This window comes from Typha latifolia, chromosome 9 (assembly GCF_019914945.1).
Source record: "Typha latifolia isolate L0001 chromosome 9, TyphaL0001v2, whole genome shotgun sequence".
NCBI lineage: Eukaryota > Viridiplantae > Streptophyta > Magnoliopsida > Poales > Typhaceae > Typha > Typha latifolia.
The window spans coordinates 85,380-110,248 of record NC_133094.1 but is presented as its reverse complement, the minus strand read 5'-3'; the positions used below and the strand labels follow the sequence as shown (position 1 = coordinate 110,248).

Here is a 24,869-nt window from a genome sequence, read left to right as displayed (position 1 = left end):
TCTTTGTTCAGAAAAAAAAGAAAGAAAAAAAAAAGGAATCCCTAGGAATTGTTTTCTGAGTAAGGTAACATACTTTGCGATTTATTTCTTCTTTCCTTAATGAAGTTTGTTTACTTACACCCATGGGTCCCAAAAAATACAAAACAGAGCGTTCATATTTGATTCAAGATCCTTGAGTACTTGATTCTGTTAAAACAGCTAATCACCCTTTACATTAGCCTAGTGACATCAACCAAAGCTTGATCTTCTCATAAAAAAGAAAAAGAAAACAAGAAGAAGAAGCCATCAACCAATGCTTCAGAAGCAGAATTTCTTTTGCTGCAAAAAAAGATTAAAAAAAAAATGTTAACCCATTTTAGTGGAAGCTATAGATAGAGATCATAAGAAAAAGAAATCGTAAAATCCCTTCTCAGATTGGAGAAAATAACCCCTCCAAAAGTACAAGGAAAGCAAAATCCATGTTGTAACTTACCCGGAACTTGGCCTCCCTCTGCTGGTCGATGTATGCAAGCAGCTCCTCTTGTCTCATCAGGGCTTCATATAAGGCCTGCTCATTAGCAACATAAAATCAAGAGTACATCATCATATCCATACTTTCACATGATAACTACACTGATACGATCAACGAGTAGATTGCATTGCATCACAGAAAACGGTGCAGCAAATCAAAACTTCTCTACACATCAAAGAGGACCAATCCTCAACGAGTCAAGCTAACCAAGATATCACCTACCCTCATTCCAACAAAATTCATAAAAAACATAGAAGGCCTACGAAGGATTCTTTCAAAATCTTAAAAACATCTGAGACATGATGGGAGATTCACGACATCATTCAGTGATGTCCATGGAAGATTTCAGGATTTGTGCAGGTCTACTACAATGCTCAGGCCACAAAGACGCAGGCAATAATAGGATAGACAAACCAAAGTGACTCAACAGAAGAGTTTATCAGAACATCAACTTGCATAGTATAGGAATCATGAGGATGCAAAAGAATAAAACAAGTTAATTTAAAGGCATCAGGCATCTGTATTAAATTAGAAGTGCCAATACTTCAGAGAAATAAAAAAGCTTACTTTTTTGGTAGAGATAAGCTCAGCTTCTAATGCATCCACACGGCAGACAGCAGCATTAAGCAATTCTTCTTTCTCACAAGGCATCTCAGATGGTTTTGCTTGAAGCACACCAACCTTTTCTTCCAGCTCTCCTAACCTTCTTACAACAGATGAAAGGAGGTCTACCTCTGTATATCCAGGAGAAGGTGATGGAGGACGACATTCCTCCTTAGGCATAGGCTCTTGAGGAAATTCCCCGTAGTTGCGATCAAACTCCAAATGTTGATACGAGAGACTTTTACTCACTTTGCTGGTGATAGAATGAAGCAGTGCAAGAACACTCATGATGAAGACTGCAAGCCAGGCGAAAATTTGGGCTCGAACTACTTCAGGAAGCTGATGCATGTTAGATGAAGCAAATGTACCTGGATTAAGAAATATAGAAAAATTAACAAAAGCAATCTAATAGTGATTTATATAAATATATATATATATATATATATATATATATATATAGAGAGAGAGAGAGAGAGAGAGAGAGAGAGAGCTCAACAATTTCTTTCAAAACTCAAAAGTATCACTTGCAGTAAGTGGTAACCCAAGATGACATGCATAAATATATGCTATAATCACTGTTTATTCTCATATTTGTTTTGTACTAGATATTCGTATTCATTGAGCAACACCCTTGATGATTCTTTCAATTATCTGAACTTTTGAAGTATACTAGGCATGTAGCATTTCTAGAAATCTATGAGGAAATTATGATGTTCACGAATTAGAGGCCAAGTCAATGACTATAAGTTCTCTGAAAATAAAATCAACTTGTATGGCCACCTTAATCACTTGTTTCTAATCACGAGATAAATCAACTTGAAGGCCAAGTTAGTGATAATAAAAGCGAGAATCCAAAATTGACTCTGATATACATGATTGCAATTGCAAGATAGCCCAAACAATGAATGAGGTAGAATCAGTAAAATCTCAGGTCATTCAACTATATTATCACATACACTTAAATTACCAAAAATGTCTGACTTCCTACAGGACTAGCTGATATAAATCGACCATTTCCATAGCTCCAAAAATCCAAGAACAGCTCTGTAAACTTGTGATAACTGACAAAGACATAGTTCTGCAATAAGTAATAGAGTTTAAGAGCATATTGTCAATTGATAATCACCCATTATTTTGCATAGGATGAAAGTATAGATTATTTTTGAATTTTGGAAGTTGAAGAAAACAAGTCTAACCATAATCTTCTAGAAAGAAGGCACAATGTCAATTAGAAACAACCTCTTGCAGAAGAGCCTTCTGAACTAGAAATTTCATTGCTCCATGCAGCATCTACAACCTTGTCAATGATAGGAACACTATCTTCTATTGCCAGATTCTCAACAGGTACGTAACCATTCCCCATCATTTTCGCCTGCATAATTTGAAAACAAAACGACTGAGAGATGATACATACAGCCCTCAAGTTGCCAACGATGACATAAAACTAGTAGCCATCATTGCCATGAAAGCTATTTAGTTAAAAATTATAGTTATGTATAAACATATCTCCCTAACTTAATTAGAAAAATTCTCCGATGATCTTACCAGGGTATCACTGTAGACAAGCTGAATCTCATAATTTGTTTTCTTAAGGTCCTTGAATGCAAATATTGCTACTTTGCTAGCAATATACTGACCCATAAGATGCGGGCTGTTGTCATGACTAAGATTATACATTTTAATTGTCTTAAAAACAAAAGGATGGACATACTGTAAGCAAATTTCAAAAGGACAGCAATAAAAATAAAAAGTTCTCTCCAAAATCATCACAATGTATACCAACAAATTATTGACAATTTAGCTGCTGGTTCATTTTCAAAAAGGGTGGATTTACATAGCATCCAAATTTCTAGTTGTGGATTTATAGAAGCAGGCAAACTAAGGGATACAAAAAGCATAACCATCTGTAGGAAAGAAAGTATCTATTGTCAGAGTATAACATTCCACATATAGTTCTCATTCATGACTTTCACCGTGATATACACTATGGATAATGGAACCTTCATAGATCCCGCATGTTGGCCAATTTATATCATGCTCCTAGAAGATGTGCATACCAACATTGCATAGTCATTTGAGCTGCTAAACATCCTACCATAATACTAACTAATGATAGGCCCTTGCATGGATGATCCTTAATATTTATGCTAATAAGAATCTTTGGCTCTTATTTAAAGTCAGTAAACAATTTGGTGCTGGGATTTAGAAGGCTGTTTACAGACGTGTTGCAAAAAAAAGTGGGGGGAGTGTTATAGGAAAGTTAGTCTATGAACGCTATAAGTTTTTTATTCTCATATTCATTCGTGCACAAAATCTGTAGTATCACTCATATAATAATGAAAAATAGCCTATTTCGAGATTGAAAAGAATTATCTAGAAAAGAAGCTCTTCTTGTTCTTGCTCTATGCCCTTGGTGATTTCCTAAGATAGCTAAACCTTAATAAGGTGGATGCCACGAAGGTGCAGGAGTATCACACTTGTGTTACCTTCTCCACTCTCCAAATTATAGCGTCAGCCTTAGACAAAGAAAATCAGAAATTAGAGCAGCCCATGTGCTATCAATTAATGCCTTTTCTGTGACAAAAAGACGCGCAGGTTGAGTTGAACTGTACGATCAATTATGTAAAATTGCCACTGAAATCAGTGGCATGATCCCAATGTTACCTTCAGCAATTAGAAATTACAAAACTTTGCAAATGCTTTATCAACACTTTGAACAGTGAAAGGATCTACTTAAGAAGGATAAAGAAGTGATCAATCCATCTTTTCATCAAAAGCAAATTTCTATTGTGTATGACTTTTTTTAATTTATTTTATTGGGAAAAGAACTGGATTTTCAGGTACTTAGTTATTGTTGATGTTTAAGCACGATAATGAAGAGAATCTGAAGAAAGATCAATTTGTATTATGCTGTGCTTCTCTTTTAGCTACCAAAATATGTTGCGAATAATGCTAAAAGCTTCCAGTACAAGCACTATTCTCAAAGCATATCTAAGTTACCTCTTCATGGACAGGAGTCAACTGAGGATCCAAAACAAAATTCTTTGCTGCTTTGGGGGAAGTAGCATCTTCAGTTTCTGACCCAGATTCAGCAGTAGAAGTATCACTTCCTTTTATCTAATCAAGCAAGACCGATAGAATCAATATTGAGAATTGAACAAAGTCATGCTCCGGTAATACATGGATCTTACTGTTGGGTATTGTGGCCTAGCATAAGCAATGATCTTCCCTTCACTATTGTTAACAGTAACAATCTGCCGAGCACATTGTGCTTCACCGTTGAGAATCATCTAATAAATTGTAAATGTATCACATTGTTGTGCAGTAAAGGAGAGGAAGAACATGTGCTTGTGTGTGTGTAGAGAGAGAGAGAGAGAGAGAGAGAGAGAGACCTTCAATATGTGAGGATCCTTCCATGGACCTCGATCAGATTTAAGGCAGCCTCCATAATCAGCACATGTACAAGTACCGCCAAAAAATTCTGGCAACTCACTGTATAACAAGATGGCACAGAAATCAGGACAGTAGTTAAGAAAGTAGATGAACTCACTAAGACATTAACTAATGCAAAGGAAAAGATCTAACTTGGAATCAATTATTTCAAGCAGCTTATTTTGGTACTTGGTGCCAAGAACCTGCAGGAAATCAGGAAAAACATACGTTTATCTTTTCATGCCCTGATATAGAAGATGAGAAACAACCAAAATGAACTACTAATAAAATACTGTAGTAGTTACATGAATCTTCGAAGCAGTTTTTGGATCAAGAAACGATTTCACCGAGCTCCATAGTATCTTAAAACCTGGGCCAGCGTTAATGATGAACATACGGCATAACGTCTGCACAGGGATTTATCACATATGAGAAACCACTATCTTGGTCTCAAGCAGACAAAATGATATTGATTGTAGTACACTGACCTACAAAAGAATCAGTTAATCATGATTAATTCTCCAGGAGCAAACAAAATGAATGATGATAAATTGCATACCTCTGGATAGTTATCGCTGTCAATTCTCTGCAGCTGCACAATTAGTTCCCTTGCAGACTTGGTGAAGTTTTTGAATCCCTTGAGGGAGAAAAACAGGAAAAATCTCATCACACTTTACTTTTGTGAAATACCAGAAGTATATGAAAATTGCAAACAGATCTGAGACTAAACAAAGTACCACGCCCTGGACATCCAGTATAGTTGTACATGAATCTATGTGCCTTTTTGCTGCAATTGAACAAGATGGAAATTTGATCTGGAAACACTTCTCAAACTCCTTGACATGATATTTTACATAACGATCTATAGTTGTCACTTGCATAAGCTTGTTGGGTTCAATTTTTCCAAGCCTTTCTATATAAACAGGTCTGCCCTCCTTATCCACACCATGATAACCCTGTGGATAGTACTGAAGAACTTCATCCAGCTCGCTGTAATCAAAATCCTAATGAAAGTACAATGATAGGTTATATGTAATAGGTCCCCAAAGAAAATGAACACATATTTGATGTTCTCATGACTAAAAATTAAATGATAAATAGAAGAAAAAGGATATGCAATTAATATTTCCAACTTAGTTGCCTGCAAGAGTTAAGCCAAGGAAGAGCAACAAAGAGAAGAGACCCTAAAAGTGTATTCCACACTAACAATAGTCAAAGATTTGTGTTGTATTCCAAAGGGACGCCTACAAATCAGAGCTTTACAGAAGATAGCTGCCATGGTCAACAGATTCTTGGAAAGACTGGAGGACAACATTGGAGGGGGAACAGAGAATAGTGCATATCTCCAACTTAGTTGCCTGCAAGAGTTAAGCGAAGGAAGAGCTACAAAGAGAAGAGCCCTAAAAGTGTATTCCATACTAAGAATAGTCAAAGATTTGTGTTGTATAACAAAGGAACACCTATAAATCAGCGCCTTACAGAAGATAGCTGCCATGGTCAACAGATTCTTGGAAAGACTGGAGGGCAACATTGGAGGGGGAACAGAGTATATAGGAAGATAGTACAACAACAATTGACGCTAATATGCTAGTAGATTAGTTACTTTTAAGTGCATCTACCAATTCAAAGAGAAACAAAAACAATGTCACATTCTTATCAATAATGCTGTAAACATCTCATTCTGGTAGCTTATTTGTTACTATCACAGAATAAGTATACGAGAAATTTGTCGATAGGTATAGATTAAATTATTTCTACCTCTACTATAGTGTCAGCCCCAAATTCCTTCCTCCACCGAAGCATTTCTGACCACATGTGCTTTGCCTTCTCAACATCAAATTTCCGTGCTTTAAGAAATCTGAAGGAAAGAGCACAAGAAGTTCAGAAAAATTTCTTGCAAAGAAAGACAAGACATAATATTATGAAAGCAAGTAATCATAGACTGACTTTTAGCTTGTATAGCAAGATCTTATGTAAGATATGATCTTCCTCAGGCCACGGCACCCTTCTATAATAAATTGTATCAAGTTGTCTGCTCAATAAGTCAGGTACCACCAGGCATGAGTTGCCAAGTTGGGATAATGTGCGAGAGAGATGAAGAGAGGGAATGATGGCATTTCTCTTGTGTTCAAAGTCCCCTCCCCCTCTATCTCTTCAATCGGGATGAAATCAGAAAGGAGATCTTGTGATGATTGATCTCTCCCTAAATAATTCTACTCTCTCAGAAGGTTTCCGCCTCCAAAGTCATTTCAAAGCTGATACTAAGTCCGCTGTTGGCATGTCATTTGTCGAATGGTACATAAGCAAAGAAATAATGAGAGTACTAGTAGCTATAAGAGATGAAGACTATCTCTGACTCAAAAGTTGTTATTTTTCTCCCTCATTATAGACTATCCTATTATAGTATTATGTATATGACTTTCTGCAGGGTTGCATGAATCTAAACTGTATACAAAAAGATGCATTCGTCAGCCACCAATGGCCTTGTACCTTTCTACGAAATCTATTTATTGTTTGATTATGTTTTGCAAGAAATTCTGGCACCAACTTTTAGAGGTTGATTTGGTATGACATCAGAGTTTATCAGTTTGCCAGATACCTTGGAGCCTTATCAATTTATCATCTTTAAATTGCACTATTATCGTGCCTATCCATATTGTTGGAAAAAAAAGAAGTTAGAATGACAACGTTGAGTAGTGTTGTAAGCATTGTAGTATTATAACATTAATCATTAAATGAAGCCAACATTTTGACATATGCATATTTACTAGGTCTAGAGAATAGAAAACCAGTTAGCATTGGAACATAGTGACCACAGGGTAAGGCATACTAAAACTTCAATAGAGATATTCAAGTTCAAAACTCCAGAACACGGTGCATAGTATGTCCTCTAACAAGTGATGCTCGAAACAAAATTTATTAAGCAGGTTTAAACTTTAAACCATAGTACCATACAATAAACGATTAAAATCTAGATATCCAGAAGATTCTTTCCTTGTTCACCATGCAGTTTTAACCTTGACTTTCATAAGCACTATATAGAGCAGTACCTTGAGAAGGCAAAAATAATCCTACAAAACTATAATGCCTGTCATCAAAATTTCCTCTCCAATTTCCTCCAATATGCAAGAAATACTAGAACTGAAGGCTACATTATTGCACACATTTCAAAGAGTGGGAAAGTTTTCTCAATTTTAAAATAGACATCAAACACACAATTTGTGATCAAAGAACTAAAATAACCCAAAAGCCATTTAAGAAGCCAAAGAGGAATCTCAGTTCAACGTTATCAAAAAATGTACCTCAACATCATATGGTAGTCATCATGCTTTGTAGGCAGCAAGTTATCACAAATCAATGACTGACGAAATTTATCGACAGCTTGCAGCTCCTCAACATCCCTTACATCCTCGATTGAAACTACCCGAGTATCATTCTTCTTCTTGCTCCTTCTCCTCAAAGAGTGCCTGAATTTAGTTGATGCACTGATTGCTTTTTTCTTCAAAGAGCCAATTCTAGTCCTCCTTTCATCTTCCGAATTATCAACATCTGATTTGCGTTCTTTCCGCTCATCATGATGAGAGAAACCCTCAAAACCTGGAAATATGTTATTGCAGTGATGATTTTTTTTCTCCTTTTTGATTCCTCAAACAATAAAAGAAGATAAAAATAACGTGCTGATAAAGAAATTCTAGATGGAAAAATATTGGCACTAACCTGAAACTCAAAATGTCAGCTTTTTTTCCTATTTCTTTGTGGGTTCACGACCTTTTCAAAATTTTCTCAGAAATCAAAATTTTACCTAAGGACGAAAATTTAGTTGCGGGCACTGCCCTAGTCTGTACCACATATTACACTTTTAGCATGCCTTCTCTTTATGCTTCTTTCATGTACATATAACATCTTCTCTATATGCTCTCTTATGTAATTCTACAGGTGCAAACGAACACACAGAATTGTATATTTGATTAAATACTACCACAATCCAATGAAACCTGCTCCAATAATCGGGCTTCACTTCGATTTTACTATTTAACGATAACATACAACAAGAAGAAAAGAAGGAAAATAGAATGAAAAGCAACTTTATGATTAAGAGCTACTCACAAGGCCTGGCGAATCGATCGAGAGGTCCAGACATATGTCCCCAGTAAAAAGCTCAAACTTTGAAGCAATTACGCAAAATTGGACGTCCAGAAACCCTACAGGGGAAGAATTTAAGAACAGAATTGTGCAAAGAAAACTTTAAGAAGGGGGGCAAAAAAAAATCAAAACTACAATTAAAGGATGAGAGGAACACCTCAACAGGCGTTCCGATTAAGCTGCCAGTCGTCGAGATGAAACCTTAACCTCCTCCTTCTTCCTCCTTATTGTGCTTCTTACAGAGGAAAGAAGAGAGGGGATAAAGCAGAGGGTGAGGGGGGGTTGAGATGGTTAGTTGAATTTGTAATAGAGAGGAGGCGAGACTCGAGAGGCAGTCGAAGAAGTCAGGCAAGATTGGCGGGTCCCACAACGATGTGCCTAGTCACGGGTCAGATGTTGTGCATTTCGTGATGTCTCTTTCGGTTTTCGGCCGTTTCATATCATATGCTCCACGGTTGAAGTTGATCATCCTAAATATCGAAGCCCGGGCGTAGCCCGTGCCACGTACTAAATGGAGAGAGAGTATATTACAATATTACCAGCCAGTCCATTACTATAATACAAGAATTCCGGTTGCAGGGAAGCTAACTGCTGTTCGCTCGTTTTAGTTTTAGATAAAGCCAAAAGGGTCGGGTCGGGTCGGGTCGTAAGGATCTAAACTTAAAAGGTCACTCAATTCCTGTGAGTGCCTCTGCCTCACATTCTGCGGGTTTTACTTAAAAACATTTTTTTTTTTTCTTTAAGCAAATTTTGAGCCTCGTATTATTGACATTTATTAATGGATGTGACCGCAAATTTAATATACCTGTTTGATTCTGGAAAAGTAAGAATAGCATTTATTAATATACCTGTGACGGCATACAATATATAATACCTTGCATTAATTGCATATAAGAAGATAATGTTTCTGCTTGATAAATTAAAATAAGCATTTTGAAAGTGAGACAAATCGTACCAAAATTGATTGGACTTGCTCCTCTCGTGAAAGTCGTTGAGTGGACATCTCACCTACACTGTAAAATTATGGGTAGATTAGGAGTTAATCCACCTTTGTTGTTAGAGGACAGAGTCGCTAGTGTTGGTTTGGCGTCTATATATATCACACTGCTGCATCACGCCATGCAAGCATTTGGTTGTTTTTTTAAATGAAAGTAAAAGGATTAATTTAGTAGGAATAAAGAAAGATAGAAAGAAAAAAAAAAGGAATAAGTCAAGTCAAATTTCTTATATAATAAATAGATTTGTTAAATTACTGAGTATATTGAAAGAGCATGTCTGCCTGTCTAGTAGAAATCTCTTGGTTCTAAAAGAAATTTTTTTTTTCAAAAAGAACTCTTTTGGGATACTTTCGGTCGGTAAATTATTGGCTGACTTCTTCCCATTCCCCCTCCTAGCGTCCCTTGATCTCTCTCTATTCAGCCTTAGCTTTTACAAGGGCCTTATTCTTCTTCGTTATTAGTGATGGCGTGTTCGAGAAGATGAGTTGTGTGTGAGCTTATATTTAATTTTTTTTTTTTTCTCACTCTCTACTACACTTGGAAGAGGTGGTTGTAATTTAAGTTTTCTTAGTGCATTGTTGTTGCTTGCGCGGGCAACGTCTTTGATTCTATAAGTCTTCCTCTTTCTCCTCCCTCCTCATCTCCACTATTGCTAAGCTCCGCCACAATTTGTTGCTCCCTGTTGTTTGTCTCACCGTTGTTGTTCGAATTTTGGCTTCTCTTATTTTATGGAATCGTACTTCTTTTCTTTCTTTGTTTGATGTTATAATATATTTCTTTGTTTATTTGTTTTAGGTGAGTGATTCATAGAGCCATGTATTGGAGTGTCAAATTACGAATGCAATCACAAGCTCACTGGAAGCTCCTTGTTTGTATAAATTTTCTTGGATCGTACTTTATTTTATAATTTTAATGAGTTTGTAATCTGTGAGCATTAATAAATTGTTTTACCGTATATACAATATACCTAATACCCTATGGACTTTCACTAGGAAACGTAGTTCCTAATGTTTAAATTATGAGCATGTGCCTTGGTGGTCTAACTTAGTATTCACTCAGACTCAGTTAGCTGTTCACATTATTCTTCTGCATATGTATTATAGGCAGCTAGTTCTTTCAATTGAGTGGCCCGACCCAATTGTCTAGGCCCCATTTAAGTTAGCCCATAAAGCTCTTGGGCAAGGTACAGCATATCGATCGTAGGATTCTAATCAATAGGCCATCTTGGTGCTGTCACAGTTTCTACAATATTTTAAAAAAGAACTAGCCCAATTTAAGTGCTTTAAGATATGGACCATTCGATAGTGGGCGATATTGGTTAACAGTGCGCGATCCTAGGTGTAGGTCACATGCTAAGCACTGTGTGCTTCATGCTAAGAGTTAAAAGAAATGCCAAATAGTGGTGGTTGTTGCTAAAGCCTTAAAAGGTACTACTGAAAGATAATGGAGATACTGTGCCAGTCTTTAGTCTTTAGCAGGAGGAGGAGGAGGAGGAGGAGGAGGAGAAGGAGCAAGTGGTGGAGATTGGAAGCTGGAAAGAAAGAGATATTTAAGATGGAGCAGCATGAGATCCTATGCAGCCCACTAGTACATCACACCCATTAATCAGCTGCCAACTATGCTCCATCGGCTGCATGCATGAATACACACAAACACACACATATAGATAGCCGTAGAATTTAAAGCAGTTTTAAGACTTACTTTCTAAAGTTCCTAGTCTTTGGTATGCAAGTAATCACAATGCTCATGAGAAAACCATAGTGGAGCATAGAAATGGCACCACCATGCGTTGCAGTGATTTTCTAGAAGGAGTTAGTTTGCCATTAAACACACGTACTAGGTAATAAGTAAAAGATAAGGGTGGATTTTGAAGTTAATTTGAAGCCGAGGGAGCCTTTAGTTTCAAGCTCTGGATGGGTTTTTTTAATTTGTAATGTAAGACCTTTACACCCAACTAATGTAATATATTATACCAATCACGAAAAGACGAAGAGCGAGCGCATATCGTTTAAATATTTCTCCTTAGTGCTCTTCTGTCTTCTTGTCGTGAGGTTAGCGTGGTGGATTAATTAATGGTAGGTGGAAGTGGAACTAAAATTCTTCGGGAGATTGATTGGGAAATTATTAAAATTTTCAGAGGACAAGCAAACGTTGTCTTATTCATTATGATAAAACTTTTAAAGTAATTTGCACAACAGCAGTTGTAACGACGCCGGCGCGTTTGATGATTTGACGATGCCCAATGGTGGCATCCTGAGATTAATTGTCGTTGACTACGTACCAGAGATCTCAAATGGCTTGCATCCAAATAGCTAGCTAGCTAGTTAGTTAGTTAGAGCAATTGGTGTCGATTAGCTCAAGAGATCGATGCTCCTGCAGATAGGCAACCGCTGATTGATTGTTCATTTGTTTCGCATGCATGCTTTAAGGTTTACAAGTGCCAAAAGTTAATTTGTCTCCTCAGCTCAGATCGAGGTACACTTTATAGGGTCCTTCAATGCCCACCATTAACAAAAAGTAGTTGCTCCATCTCAAAATTCCTAACTTCCCCTCTAAGCATTCTCGCTCGCATCTATCCTAACTTTAATTTATCATCCATCGGTCTTCCCTTATCCTATGAAATTAATATTAACATATATTAATATTGTATGAGATTTTAAATCATCCATCAACAGATCTACATGGTACTTGCTAAGAGATCTACAGAAGTAGCTAATTAAAAAGATGGTTTTGAGATGGTAATGGAAAGGCAGAGGTGATCGATGGTTGGTAATGAAAGCAAGTAGGAAAAGAAGATTCTTCTTTAAAAAAATAAATAAACTAAAAAGTGAGATCACGAGGTGATCGCGTTGGGTTTGGAACAGGTACTGCAGCAATAGACATGCTACCTGTTATAAAGTCCATTACTCTGAAATATAAGCGCGTGTAGTTTTAATTGTACTGCCCAATCACCAAACTTTATCATTAAAAAAAAAAAAAAAAAAAAAAAAAAAAAGACTTGTACTGTATGTTAATTATAAGCTTCTAGAAATCACTTTATAATGTGGGTGTGGGTGTGGATGGTGGGTGGTCTGACCCAACTTTAACAACCTTGTTTAGGATAGATATAGTTTACACCTCCTGGAATCCACTTCCAGGGGTACCCTGCAAATGTATCATAAAATTTGTAGATGCGAAATTTAGTTATGTGAAAATGTTATCAAAATATTATGTGAAATGAATTCCAACTTTGAATTTGGATTGGTGAGTGGGGACAAGCGTCCAGTTTAATTTGTATCTAGGGAAGCTGTTAAATGCCGCCCACTAAATAACTTACTATAGTGTGCCCTTTTCTTCTTGTTTAGTAAAGTGCATTTGGAATTGGACTATATAGTAGTATGTATATAGCCAGCCAGCGCCCAGCAGAAGTCCCAATTAATTCCATCCGCGTACATGGCGTCAATGAAAGAACTCCACCCAACAACTACCCACGTGAGATTCCAAACCAAAAACTTAACCCTCCACCTTATTATTATTATTATTATTATTATGTTATTATTAATGATGGTACCTTTCTCTTTATATTTCTCCTCTTTTCTTTTTTCTTTCCTTCTGCCCTTAGTTTTCTTCTATAAATTCCACCCCCTTCCATGACCCAATTCCCTTTCCCTCTCCCCACTCAACCCTTGCTAAGGTTTTCTAGTGCTAAGGTCCTGCTGCCGCTTTCTCCTTCTGTAGCCTTCTTCCGCTGTTTCCCGCTCCCTCTAATCAATCTACTTTCCTCTTAGGAAACTTTTGGGAGTTTTTTTTTTATTTTTTTTATTTTTTTAATCCGGGGATTGAGTTCGGACCCCGAAGATCGAAAACCCATCTGCTTATTGCTGCTGTTTTACTTGGTTTAGTTTCTTGTGTGGATGGTGACCTTTTGCAAATCCATTTAGTGGGGAGGTTCTGCCAAAATTTCACCCTAAAACTTTTGTTTCTGGATCCAACAACAAGAGTCCGTCGTCTAGATTTGGTTCCATCTTGCTCTCGTGCCGCAAAAATCTCACCTTGATATCAAAATCTAGGGGAGATTCTGTCGCCCTCTCTGTGTCCCAAGCCCTGGATTTTATTTCATTCTTCTCTTGATGCAGCGTCTCTTCCTCTTGATGTTTCTGATTGATGTCGCCTATCCTAAGTGAAATTCTCCTCTCTGGGTTTATGATAAATTCTACTCTCCGTCGCAGGACCCATCTTGTTCAATCCTTCTCCGTGGTCTTCCTTTACTGGTTCTATGTGTTTTCATAAGCTTGTTCTCAGATCTCAGTACTTGGGCCCTGTCCATTTTTTCATATACATCATCTCCTAAGCATCTACTACTCATTTACTGTAATAATTGAGTCCATAATTCTACCCAAGTACTAAAATAACTAGCTAGTATCATCAACAAGAGAGTACGTAAGCTTGACTGCTGTTATTATTATTATTATTATTATTATTACTATTTTGAACAAAATCGCATCTTTGGCATGGCTTCTCCTAGTGGGGCCTCTTCTGGCTCCAGCCTGTTTCATAATTCGGGATCCGAAGAGGATCTCCAGGCCTTGATGGACCAGAGGAAGAGGAAGAGGATGCTGTCGAACCGGGAGTCGGCGCGGCGATCCCGGATGCGGAAGCAGAGGCATCTGGACGATCTGATGGGCCAGGTGAACCAGCTGAGGAAAGAAAACAACCAAATCCATGCAACTCTAAGCATCACCACCCAGAACATCATGGCTGTCGATGCCGAGAACTCTGTGCTGCGGACTCAGATGATGGAGCTCAGCAATAGGCTGCAGTCCCTGAATGAGATCCTCCACTTCATCAATGGAAGCAACACCAACACCAACAGTGGATTTATCTCTGATGGCCCTCAGATCACTGATCATAACAGCTTCATCAACCCATGGAATTTGGTGCATATGAACCAGCCAATAATGGCCTCAGCAGACATATTCCAGTACTACTAGATACATGTCAGTTTGGGTGAGAGAAAAAGGACAAAAGATATTTTGGTCTTTGGTGCTATTGGGCTCCAGGGGGTTGCGATAATGGAAGGGTGTTAATTAAGGTTATGCTTATAGGGGAGTTTCATATGACTTAATAGTGCATGATCAGAACAATATGTATGTCATTCATCATTCTATAAGAATAACTATGGTAATTGGGCAAAAGGTCGGTCGGTCGGTCGGTCTCTCTCTGTCTGTCTGTCTGTCTGTCTGTCTCTCTCTCTCTCTCTCTCTCTCTCTCTCTCTCTCTCTCTCTCTCTCTCTCTCTCCACTCATTAATTTTCTAGCCACTGATGTATTTGCTGTTTTGCACTGGTACACTGATACAAGAGCTTCCATGTTTGATCAAATTGAGGCTAATTTGCAACATGGCTAGATTGTCCTGAACTAATGAGGTTGACTTATGCTTAAAAGCAAGAGATTATCTCATTATCAGATTCATGATAAAGAATAATCACGTATGGAGGAATCTAAATTGAACTGCTTTCTAATATATAAACGTCAAATTAAGTCTGTTTCACTAGGATTGGACTCCTCTGTCTTTTCTTTCTCTACAGTTATTTTAAAGCTGCTGGGTGCTCATGACGAAAGCTTTGGCAAACCTTGAATATTCTAAGAAATTAAAAGATAATCCAGTAGGAGAAGACCCCTTTCTCTCTCTCTTTCTGCGTATATATATATATATATATATATAGAGAGAGAGAGAGAGAGAGAGAGAGAGAGAGAGAGAGAGAGAGATAATATTAAAATAACAGTAGTTGTATCATAGATGGTAACGTCTGCCTTTCTCTCTTTACTTTTGGATTCATGAGGGTGGCCACTTGACAATTCTATCCTGTGAGGAATTCAATATGGCTGGACTAGTGGGTATTCTTTGAGCATGGTACGTTATTCCAGAAGCACCATTATGAACCTTGTGGGGGCCAAAGGAGAAGAGGGCAATTTGTTTCTTCTATATAATCTATATTAAAGTTAATCCTGCCGACATCTTCATAGCTAACTTTTCCCTATAGACGTTAAATCTACCATCTGTTTAGTATAATATAATTTGATTGGAAAGAGAGGGTGTATGTAACTTGAAAGGTACGAGTGCATGTGGTCTCGTACTCTCGTCTAATCATATAATGGGTGTTTAACGTTGATGAAAGATGGTAATTTATACATTTCGTATTGTAGTAAAGAAAAAAAAAAAAAGATCCAAGTATTAGGATGGCCCAAGGCCCAAGGGTTTTGAAGCCCATGGATTAAATAGGCATGGGTTCAATATTTGAGACTTCATATTACGAGATCATGGGAGTAACTAGCATATGGGCCACATGACTACTTGTCTGGTTATAGACAGTTGACCGCAAAATTCCGGATAGAGAAACAAATAATAATTTGTAAACAATTTGCCCCCACTTTCCATCTCTAATCGCACCTTATTAATAACATAATTATTGACCCTATCCACGACTCTCCCGTATTCTTTAAACTATGGACATATTTAATATTTTACTATTTTAAATTTTTAATGGAGTTGGGACAAGTTCTCCAAGGGACATAATATAATTAATTGATCAATTATATCAAACTGGACCAACAATTTAGTTGGATTCAATGACGTTTGTTTTGAGATGAATCCATCGAGCTCAGCCCACAAAGAATTGGGTTCCAAGCTTGTTACAGCGTTTGAAGTCTCTTTTTTTTTTTTAACCTACATTTGAAGCATTACTCTAACAATAATAACAACATTAGCAGTAATGCAAAAAAAAGTTACTGCTTTGACTTTCACTCCCAATACCTTTGGCTTGTAGGTGTTGTAGCACCTTCTAATTTTCTATTTTCCATTTCTAGAGGAAATTGTATCGCGTTCTCAAGGGATTGGGGCTTTTCAGTAGATTTTGTGATCTCTCTTGCCTGTCGGCCTTCGGGGTATCGCGCCTTTTTTATTCTTCTCCTTTTTAGCGTTTTGATGGATCCTGAGATCTCTTTCCAATTCGCGAGAACATTGGTCTTGCTCTGCTTCTCTTAGTCCCATGAAATCTTATTGATCTGCTCTTTTAATCACTAGGGTTTACAGTTAGAATTATTCTTTGTTTGAATTTGAGAAATGCATCAATTCACAATCCTCATTCTTATCCGCACTAAATAGTTTAGAGCAATTTCAGAATCATGTTATATTATGTGGTATTGCTGTATACGAAATTCCCATGTCTATATTTCTTCTTGCTAGATCTTCATGCAGTAGATTAGTAGAATGGAAGACTGAATACCAATTTGATTCTCTTAAAAATTGGATATGTAGCTTTGCAGATAGTTGCTAATTAGATTTTGAAGCCATGGTGAAGGAGCAAGAGTATTATGATATTTTGGGTGTTAGCGTGGATGCATCTGCTGCCGAGATAAAGAAGGCTTATTACATCAAGGTGCAAGAAAATCTTTTTCAATTTTCCTTTGTATACTTTCTTGCTTGAAGGTATGATACTTATACCTCTCTTCATAAAAGAAGATCTCAGAATGATGATATTTAATTAGTATTAAATCCTATGCATGCTCTCTTCTTGTTGGTTATGTGTCGCAATTTTAATTTCCTGAACTAGTGATGAATTAGAGTCATTGAGCACCAGACGTTTCTATTTTTGCTTTGGATTCATGACTTTTTTCCAAGCTAAGAAAACTCCTACCATGGAAGGTCTTCCTTCCACAAGTAAGCAAACTTCCCCTAGGAAGAAGGGAGGCAGGGGTGACCCACTTTAAGGAAGTAAGCAGTGGGCAGTCAACTCCCTTGGAGAGGCCTAAGGGAGTGGGTGTCAGAAGATTTAAATCAAGCTAAGATCCATATATTGAAAACACATGTTCTTCTTTACTAAAGCCCTTTTAAGAGACCTAAAAGGTCTTCTCTTGACATGCCCAGTCCTTGCCCTCTTGCCTTTAAGCTGGATGTTACTGCCCTTTTCCGCTTCTTCCTTGGAAGAGTTACTGGCCGTTACTCACTTCCTTGAAGTGAAACATTATCCCCCCTGCTCCACCTCGGGTTTTGGTTACCTAAGAAATTCTCGCCCTGCTTCAAAGTTGCAGGGTGCGACAAACTCATATAACTCCATCTTTTCTATATCATTGGTAGCCCTCTCCTACTATGTTTAAGAAATTATTTCAGAAGCTACGATAAAATACAGTTTTGCACACATCTTTTGAACTTAGGTGAGAACCTTGTTAGATCTAAAGATCATCTCTTTTGTGAATACATAAATAAATAGTTATCTGGATGCTTCACTTGTTTATTAAAGTTGAAATGTTCCATTATCTAGTTTGTTCTTTACTTCTGTTCTCACTTATGCAGAAGTCATTGCAGCATTACTGAAATCTATCTTTAATAGCATTAGTTTTCTTTTTCAATTATTTCTTTTGTAGGCAAGGGTGGTGCACCCAGACAAAAATCCTGGAGATCCAAAAGCTGCTTATAATTTTCAAGTAAGCAACCTAGTTTTACTAATCACTAACATACTATAATTTTATCTTGAGAGCTTATTTATCTGATCCGCAAGGCAAAAACTTTTGATGTAGTATGAACTCTGTACCAATCCATATTCAATCCTCGTCGTCCTTAAGTCAATAACCAAGGATGACCTTGGTCAAATAAGGATTGATATAAGAGAAGTTAGATCAATTACCACTTACTATTAATTTCTCAATCTGGTTGTTAATAATAGTTTCCTTAATCTTCTTTATTTTATTTGATAAATAATTTGTCAGCATAAAATCAAGTTATGACATATGATGATGGGTCATTATTAATTTCTCATTCTGTCAGCTCTTCCTGTCAAAGTTGGTTGTAGTCTTCATTAAACATTAAACAAGATAGTCTTTTAGTTCAATGCAATTTTAACATTACTTTACTGGGTCTGGAAACATGTTAATATGGTGGTTGCAAAGGATCTTTTATATAAGTACAAGCAGTTGACCATGCCCTCTTGGTCCTCTTGGAAGCTGTTTTCCATAAAGAACCAATTGATGTTGATCAGTGGGTATGCTTATCCATACATTGTCATATTAGTGATTGGTACATGCTTCTTTCTATTTAATTGTATGTGTGACAGATCGATTTGTAAAATGGGCTACTGGGTTTCAGTTTTATCATTGCTGAAAAGCAATAAATATGGATTGCACTGTGCCAAGCTAAGTAGCGGGAGCTTGTAACCCAAGTGGGGGCATTGAGTGATGTGGACGATCTGTCTTATTTGGTGGAGTGGGTTTGTGTTTGCTCTTTAGTTGGCTCCGCCGTTCCAAGTTGTTGAGCTGGGTGATGTGGCTCAAGCGAAGGCTTTGGTCACTTGTCTCCTAGAGTGGGTTGCAAAGTGTTTGGCTGGCTTCACAGAGCAGAGATTATCTCTTACTCTCAAAGGCGGAAGGATTATGGGCCCGTGCATCCCAGACCCATCATGGCCCAAAGAACAAACTTTGATCGGACGATCACTTTTTTTAATAATCTTCTGAAAAAGGAATACACTGTAGTTATGCATTTAATATTGTTGAAAGTTGAAACTACCTAACCTGAACATGCAGTGCTCCTAATCAATTATCACTTCATTTCTTCTGATGCAATATGCAGTAGTTTTAATTTGAATAATTTGTTCGTAAAGGTACTAGGGGAGGCTTATCAAGTCTTGAGTGATCCTGCGAAAAGGGAGGCTTATGACAAGTATGGAAAGGAGGGTCTTCCTAAGTAAGTCGAGAAATATCATGCGTTGATCTTAGCAGCTGTGACAAATCTTTATTTAACATATATTTCCATTTAAGCTTCTCTCTGCTACTCCTATGTGTTGGTGACTAGGTCTTGAAAGTTGTCCAGACACTGTATAGATTTAAGATTTAAGATCTAATTGTTGGATTAGAAGACAAGAACAAGAAAGGTAAAAATAGATGTACCGCAGTCTGTCACTAAACTTCTGTATCAACACTATTTGAATTTCAGGGATTCCATGGTAGATCCTTCTGCTGTTTTTGGAATGCTCTTTGGAAGTGAATACTTTGAAGACTATGTCGGTCAGCTCGCTCTAGCATCCATAGCTTCAGTAGAGATTGAAGAAGAGTCGCACACCTCGGAAGGGAGAGTGAGGGTTCAAGAAAAGATTAAGGTATATTTTCAAAGTATAAATCATACAACAGTTAAAATATTCATTAATACATAGAAATTTCAAATGCATAGTAGTCCTGGATGACAGTACTAGCAGAAGATTAGATATATGGCTGCTATAACCCAAGGAATATGAAGATATATTGCCATCATGCATTGTTTCCATTCTTGTTGAAGTGTACTATTTCTAATGACAATGCCTAATCCTTTTATACTTAGTTATACCTTTCTTTAATCTATTTCTAACTGAGCCAGTAGATTTTTGGTTCTGATATAACCTTGGAGTTTCCTATATCAAGGAAAGAAGAGCCTGTGGATACTATATTAGACCACTTTGTGGACTATAGATTCTTTAACAAGCACAATGCTTTTGTGCATTTTGTGCCAGTACAACATCCTTTTTAACTTTCAAATAGCGGAAATCAAGATGAGTGTCTCCTAATTATGTTTTCTTTCAATTACTTTGAAACCTTATGAGAGATTGGGTTCCTGAGATAAGTTCCTGACAGAATAGATACTTTCTTGGATTTTCATTGGTAAGTAATTTTGTCATATTCTATATTCTTTCTCTGGTTTGATATATCTCTGTATTCTTATATGTTGAAGGAGCATTAAAGAAGACTGTAGCAATTGCCACCAATCTTTGATTCTGCCTCTTCTCTAACCACCTACGATTGATTTAAACTTCATTAAATTCTTCTCAGGTCAGTGGCAGTTCCAGGAGGTGTTTAGGATGTCGATGTAGATGGAATAGGACTAGGTAGTATTGGTGGAAGATGGAGGTGAGATTAGATGATTAAGGCAGCCATATATATTGGGTGATAGAAAAGAGTTCTCATGAGGATAATTTGTTTTGTTCATCATCCAACAGTTCATGCCTGAAAATGGTGAACTTTGGTAGTTCGATACCTCAAGTCATATGTCCTGCCTCTAAAATCTATTTTCTTAAAAATTTGGTTTAAGGAGAAAGAGCGAAAGAATTCATACATTTGATTTATTCTGCAATAGACAATATAAACTTATTCTGTAATGAACTTTTCAATATCTTTTTGATCTGAAAATCTTCACTATCCAACTAAAGGAGTTACAGAAAGAAAGAGAAGAGAAACTAATCCAAAGTCTCAAAGACCGTCTTCACCTATATGTAAATGGGCAAAATGACGAATTCGTGAGTTGGGCAAATGCAGAAGCTCAGCGTTTGTCTCAAGCAGGTAATTATTCTTTTCTCAATACTGCTCTATGTTCACTCAACGTGCATGAATCCATATCAAGTGCTTAATATAATATAATACAGACAGTTATGAAGAAGCTAATTAAAGATACTAAAGCGCAAAAAGATATGGCAAGATGCTAAATAAAATTACTGATCATTTTCACTGTTCTTAGATGATATGCACACTCATTATTGCCATTCAGAACTATCTTTCCAGCATATATAGAAACTGTATGATGTTGTCTAATTATCACTCATTTGTTTCTTAGATTTAATATGTGGTTGGTGTAAGGAAAAGACTAGTCCAAATTTGTATGAGCTCATACTTTTTAGAAATTTTGTTCGGAAATTTATTACTCAAAGGTACCCTTGCCAGATGATTTGGTCTAACACTATGGATTCACATCTGCTTTTTCTATCTTTCCATATTTGTGTGAAACAAACTTCAGCTTTTGGGGAGGCTATGCTTCATACTATCGGTTATATTTATGCAAGACAAGCTGCAAGGGAGCTTGGAAAGAACAGACTCTATATGGGTGTGCCCTTTATAGCTGAGTGGGTGCGAGACAAGGGTCACCACATAAAATCACAAGTTAATGCAGCTTCAGGTACTATTCTGACAATGTGAACTTGTCTGATTGAAGACAGCACCTTGACATGCTCTCTTAACATTCTCTAAATGGTTCATTCTAGGTGCGATTTCTTTGATACAACTGCAAGAGGGGATAAAAAAGCTTGAGGAGAGTGAAAATAAAGAAGAATACCTATTGAAGAACGTTGAGGAAAAAAAAGATGTCATGATTAACTCCTTATGGAAAATAAATGTAGTTGATATAGAATCTACCCTTTCTCACGTTTGCCAAGCAGTAAGTCTCAGCTGAGTCTCTGTTTTTGTGTAGATGCACAGAATCACGCATATGTATCATGCCTTATTTACAGATTACAGATACAGAAAAGTTTAAGATTACATGTTTGATAACCTTATGGACTATCCTGTTCTGCTTCAGGTTCTCAAAGATAACACTGCTTCGAAAGATGTACTGAAGTTGCGAGCTAAGGCATTAAAAAAGTTGGGAACAATATTCCAAGTAAGCATTGAAATCTAACATATCTCTTATTGTACTGGTATGTTACAAATCTGCAGTTACTAAAAATTATGTACAGTAGAATATAAGAACAAAGATCGCCTACAGGTTGGCTACATAGAAGAAAAGACTTTCTCTGCTTTTCCGCTTGTAAATTAGATATCACCTATTTATTTTTCCCAAAATGCTGCAATATGAGCGAAAGTTCTGGTTCTCCTCTAAGGCCATGTCTCACCATGTTTCTAAAGTTCCGCAATGTAAATGTGCAGATAGAAAGTTCTGTCACATGAACTTGGGTATGGTTCTGCAGTTTGGGGATGTATTGAAACATCGGGTTTTTCTGATCATCTAAATATTCTGTTTGGAAGTCATCTACTGGTTCTCAAATGGTTTAATAAACCAAAGTCTGATTGTTGGCTGAGTCATTTGGTCTAGGGCAACCCTTTTTTTTTGGATTAATGACTGCATATTTTAGTGTCATGCCCATAGCCATATGATATCATGAGGAGTCGGGTACACTGGACCTACCAAAAAGAGTCCTATTAACAGAGATTACAATACAGAAGAAATATTTAGGAAGGAATAGAAAATTTGCTGATGGTTTGATGGCAAGGCATAAGGCTCTGTGAGAGGACAAGTATCAAGGTCTGAAACTAGGATTCTTAGAACCTATCAGGTCTGCATTCCTCTATTTTTATGAACCTCTTATAGGGAACAGTATTCTATAGTACAGAACAGATTTTTGCTCCTCTCCTGCTTCTATTTTTTCCTCCTTTTTCAGCATTCGTCTTTCTTTCTCCTCTGTGACTTCAGTAATCCCCTTCCTCCATACTCCATTTTTATATTCATTGGGTCCTGCTGCTTTCTTCAACCTATTGGCAACTTCATGAAAGATTCTCATGTGGACAGAAATGAAAAATCATCAAAGGTCTCTTTTTCCTTATTGGGTGTTCTTGCTCTGCTGCCACTCCTAGGCAGGTTTTCTAAAAGTTCAGATACTTTTGTATTCAGTTGCAAACAGCAGTATCCTCTTGGTGCATTTATAGTTTGTCATTTATGTCTCTTCTTCTTGGATAAAATATACTTTGAAAATGAATCTACTGCTGACATTTTTTCTTTAATCTCTGAGATGCGCTGTTGCATAGGTCTGTTCTTACATTTCAGGATAAATGTCTACGAGTTAAACTAGTTAAAAGTGTGATGGTCATAATTTGAAGTGCTTCCATATCTTTCAGGGTGCAAAAGCTCTTTATCATAGAGAAAACAGTCTGCGTAGTGAGAATGGTGCCAAGACGGATGCTACATCATCAAAAACCTCGTAAATTTGCTATACAAGAATCTTGGAGAGTACATGCTGTGTACTCTACGCCTCATCTTCTTGTTGGGAAAACTGTAGACCTTGTTTCATTTTTGTTTATTAATGCAAGGCATGTGGGAAGTAGTTGGATTCTATGTTTTAAGAAAGACCATCATCATGTATTCATCAACAGGGTAGCATTTATCATGATATTACAAAAAGTCTGGAACTTTTAAGTTATGAATCACTGCTTAGTGAATTCTCTTATACGTTTACGTGTTAACTTCACTGTTAGCAGTTTATGTATCCCCATTTTGAATAGTTCATATTCAATGCAGAGGCACTGTTTGTATAATTGCTGCAGCTGCATCCACTGAAAATTAGCTTCGCTGCACTTTTTGTTTTTTAACCAAGTTTTGTCATCAATCGAGCTGCATAATCTTCCTTCAGCATCAATCAAGTTATTGGTGGGAAAGGACTTGAATATTGTGTCGATGGGGAAAGAAAGAAAGAAAGAAGAAGAGAAAAACAAAAACCAAGCAAGAAAGTATGGATTAGGGAAACCGTAGCTATTGTCACCATGACAGTAGCACCAGCAAATTAAAGCTAATATGACCGATCCAATTTCAACTTTTAATTCTTTTTCTTCATTTCTTCTCCAATGTTGGCATCACGGCATACTTAAACTTTTCGTGCTTGATATTAAAATGAGCAATTAACTCCTGTTGAACCTATCTATCGAGGTGCATGGATCTTAGCAGCCTAGGGTGGGAAACAAGTAATCATTTGCATTTAGGCCTCCTATAAATTGACCAAGAGAGACGAGTTCAATCATAACGTTGAGTGCGTTAAGGACTAGATAAGATAAAATAACTCCCCACCACCCCACTTCTTAATTTTTGTAGCTAAACAAACTTATCCAACCTTCCACTCTCTCAGAAAGGCATGTAGCATGCACGACTCCATGCTCGTCGTTATCCTCCGCCATTGTCTTTAAGCCACGAATTAAGCTCTTCTTCTTCTATGCCTTTATGTTCCGTTGCCAAAACTTGAAGTAGTACATCACATCACCCTTAATCTCTCCTTTAACAAGCTAAAATATGTCCTCCCTTCTCTCTCTATCTCTCTCTCATTCTTCTTTAGCTCTTCAAACAATCTATGATGCACTCGAATTGGATGGAAAAATCAGATGAATTGTGTTTAAAAATCTTAGATGAGTAGAGATATGCGATCTTAATGAATGGCAACTGACTATCTGATTAATTGTAGATGAGTTTGAGTTTTCTAATGAATGGCAACTGATAGCGTTCAGACAGTGGCATGCAGATAATGCATGCTTAATTACGAACTTATTGCTATGATTATTAACATCTGGATTATATATACTTTTAATTTGGTTTGTGATGATAATCCTGCTCGATCGTCCATTCTGATTGGGCAAAGGAAAAGCAGCTTGCTGATG

At 37.1% G+C, this 24,869-nt stretch overlaps 3 protein-coding genes across 6 annotated transcripts; 2 read left to right on the top strand and 1 right to left on the bottom strand.

Moving 5' to 3' along the window:
• Window positions 1-48: 48 nt before the first annotated feature.
• On the bottom strand, window positions 49-9,135 carry LOC140794763 (phosphatidylinositol/phosphatidylcholine transfer protein SFH8-like). Its single transcript, XM_073146931.1, has 15 exons — window positions 8,847-9,135; window positions 8,654-8,748; window positions 7,849-8,143; window positions 6,305-6,404; window positions 5,284-5,550; window positions 5,106-5,183; window positions 4,852-4,953; window positions 4,700-4,749; window positions 4,507-4,606; window positions 4,306-4,404; window positions 4,115-4,231; window positions 2,354-2,486; window positions 1,079-1,482; window positions 473-547; window positions 49-318 (listed from the first exon to the last, which is right to left on the bottom strand). The coding sequence occupies exons 2-15, from the start codon at window positions 8,685-8,687 to the stop codon at window positions 298-300; spliced, it is 1,875 nt and encodes a 624-aa protein (XP_073003032.1). The 5' UTR covers window positions 8,688-8,748; window positions 8,847-9,135; the 3' UTR covers window positions 49-297.
• Window positions 9,136-13,305: 4,170 nt separating this feature from the next.
• On the top strand, window positions 13,306-15,046 carry LOC140795806 (bZIP transcription factor 44-like). The gene has a single exon (XM_073148594.1). It carries the CDS (start codon window positions 14,178-14,180, stop codon window positions 14,655-14,657), a length of 480 nt encoding a protein of 159 aa, XP_073004695.1. The 5' UTR covers window positions 13,306-14,177; the 3' UTR covers window positions 14,658-15,046.
• A 1,379-nt stretch (window positions 15,047-16,425) lies between these two features.
• On the top strand, window positions 16,426-23,647 carry LOC140794912 (chaperone protein dnaJ 10-like). 4 transcript variants are annotated; one of them, XM_073147187.1, is made up of 10 exons: window positions 16,426-16,610; window positions 16,984-17,104; window positions 18,090-18,149; window positions 19,319-19,401; window positions 19,651-19,813; window positions 20,894-21,023; window positions 21,475-21,633; window positions 21,719-21,891; window positions 22,033-22,113; window positions 23,346-23,647. In XM_073147187.1, the coding sequence occupies exons 2-10, from the start codon at window positions 17,018-17,020 to the stop codon at window positions 23,430-23,432; spliced, it is 1,023 nt and encodes a 340-aa protein (XP_073003288.1). In that variant the 5' UTR covers window positions 16,426-16,610; window positions 16,984-17,017; the 3' UTR covers window positions 23,433-23,647. The 4 variants fall into 4 exon arrangements, with proteins under 4 accessions (XP_073003288.1, XP_073003289.1, XP_073003291.1 ...); XM_073147188.1 differs by having other exon boundaries at window positions 16,427-16,689; XM_073147190.1 differs by having other exon boundaries at window positions 16,510-16,610; window positions 16,992-17,104.
• Window positions 23,648-24,869: the final 1,222 nt, after the last annotated feature.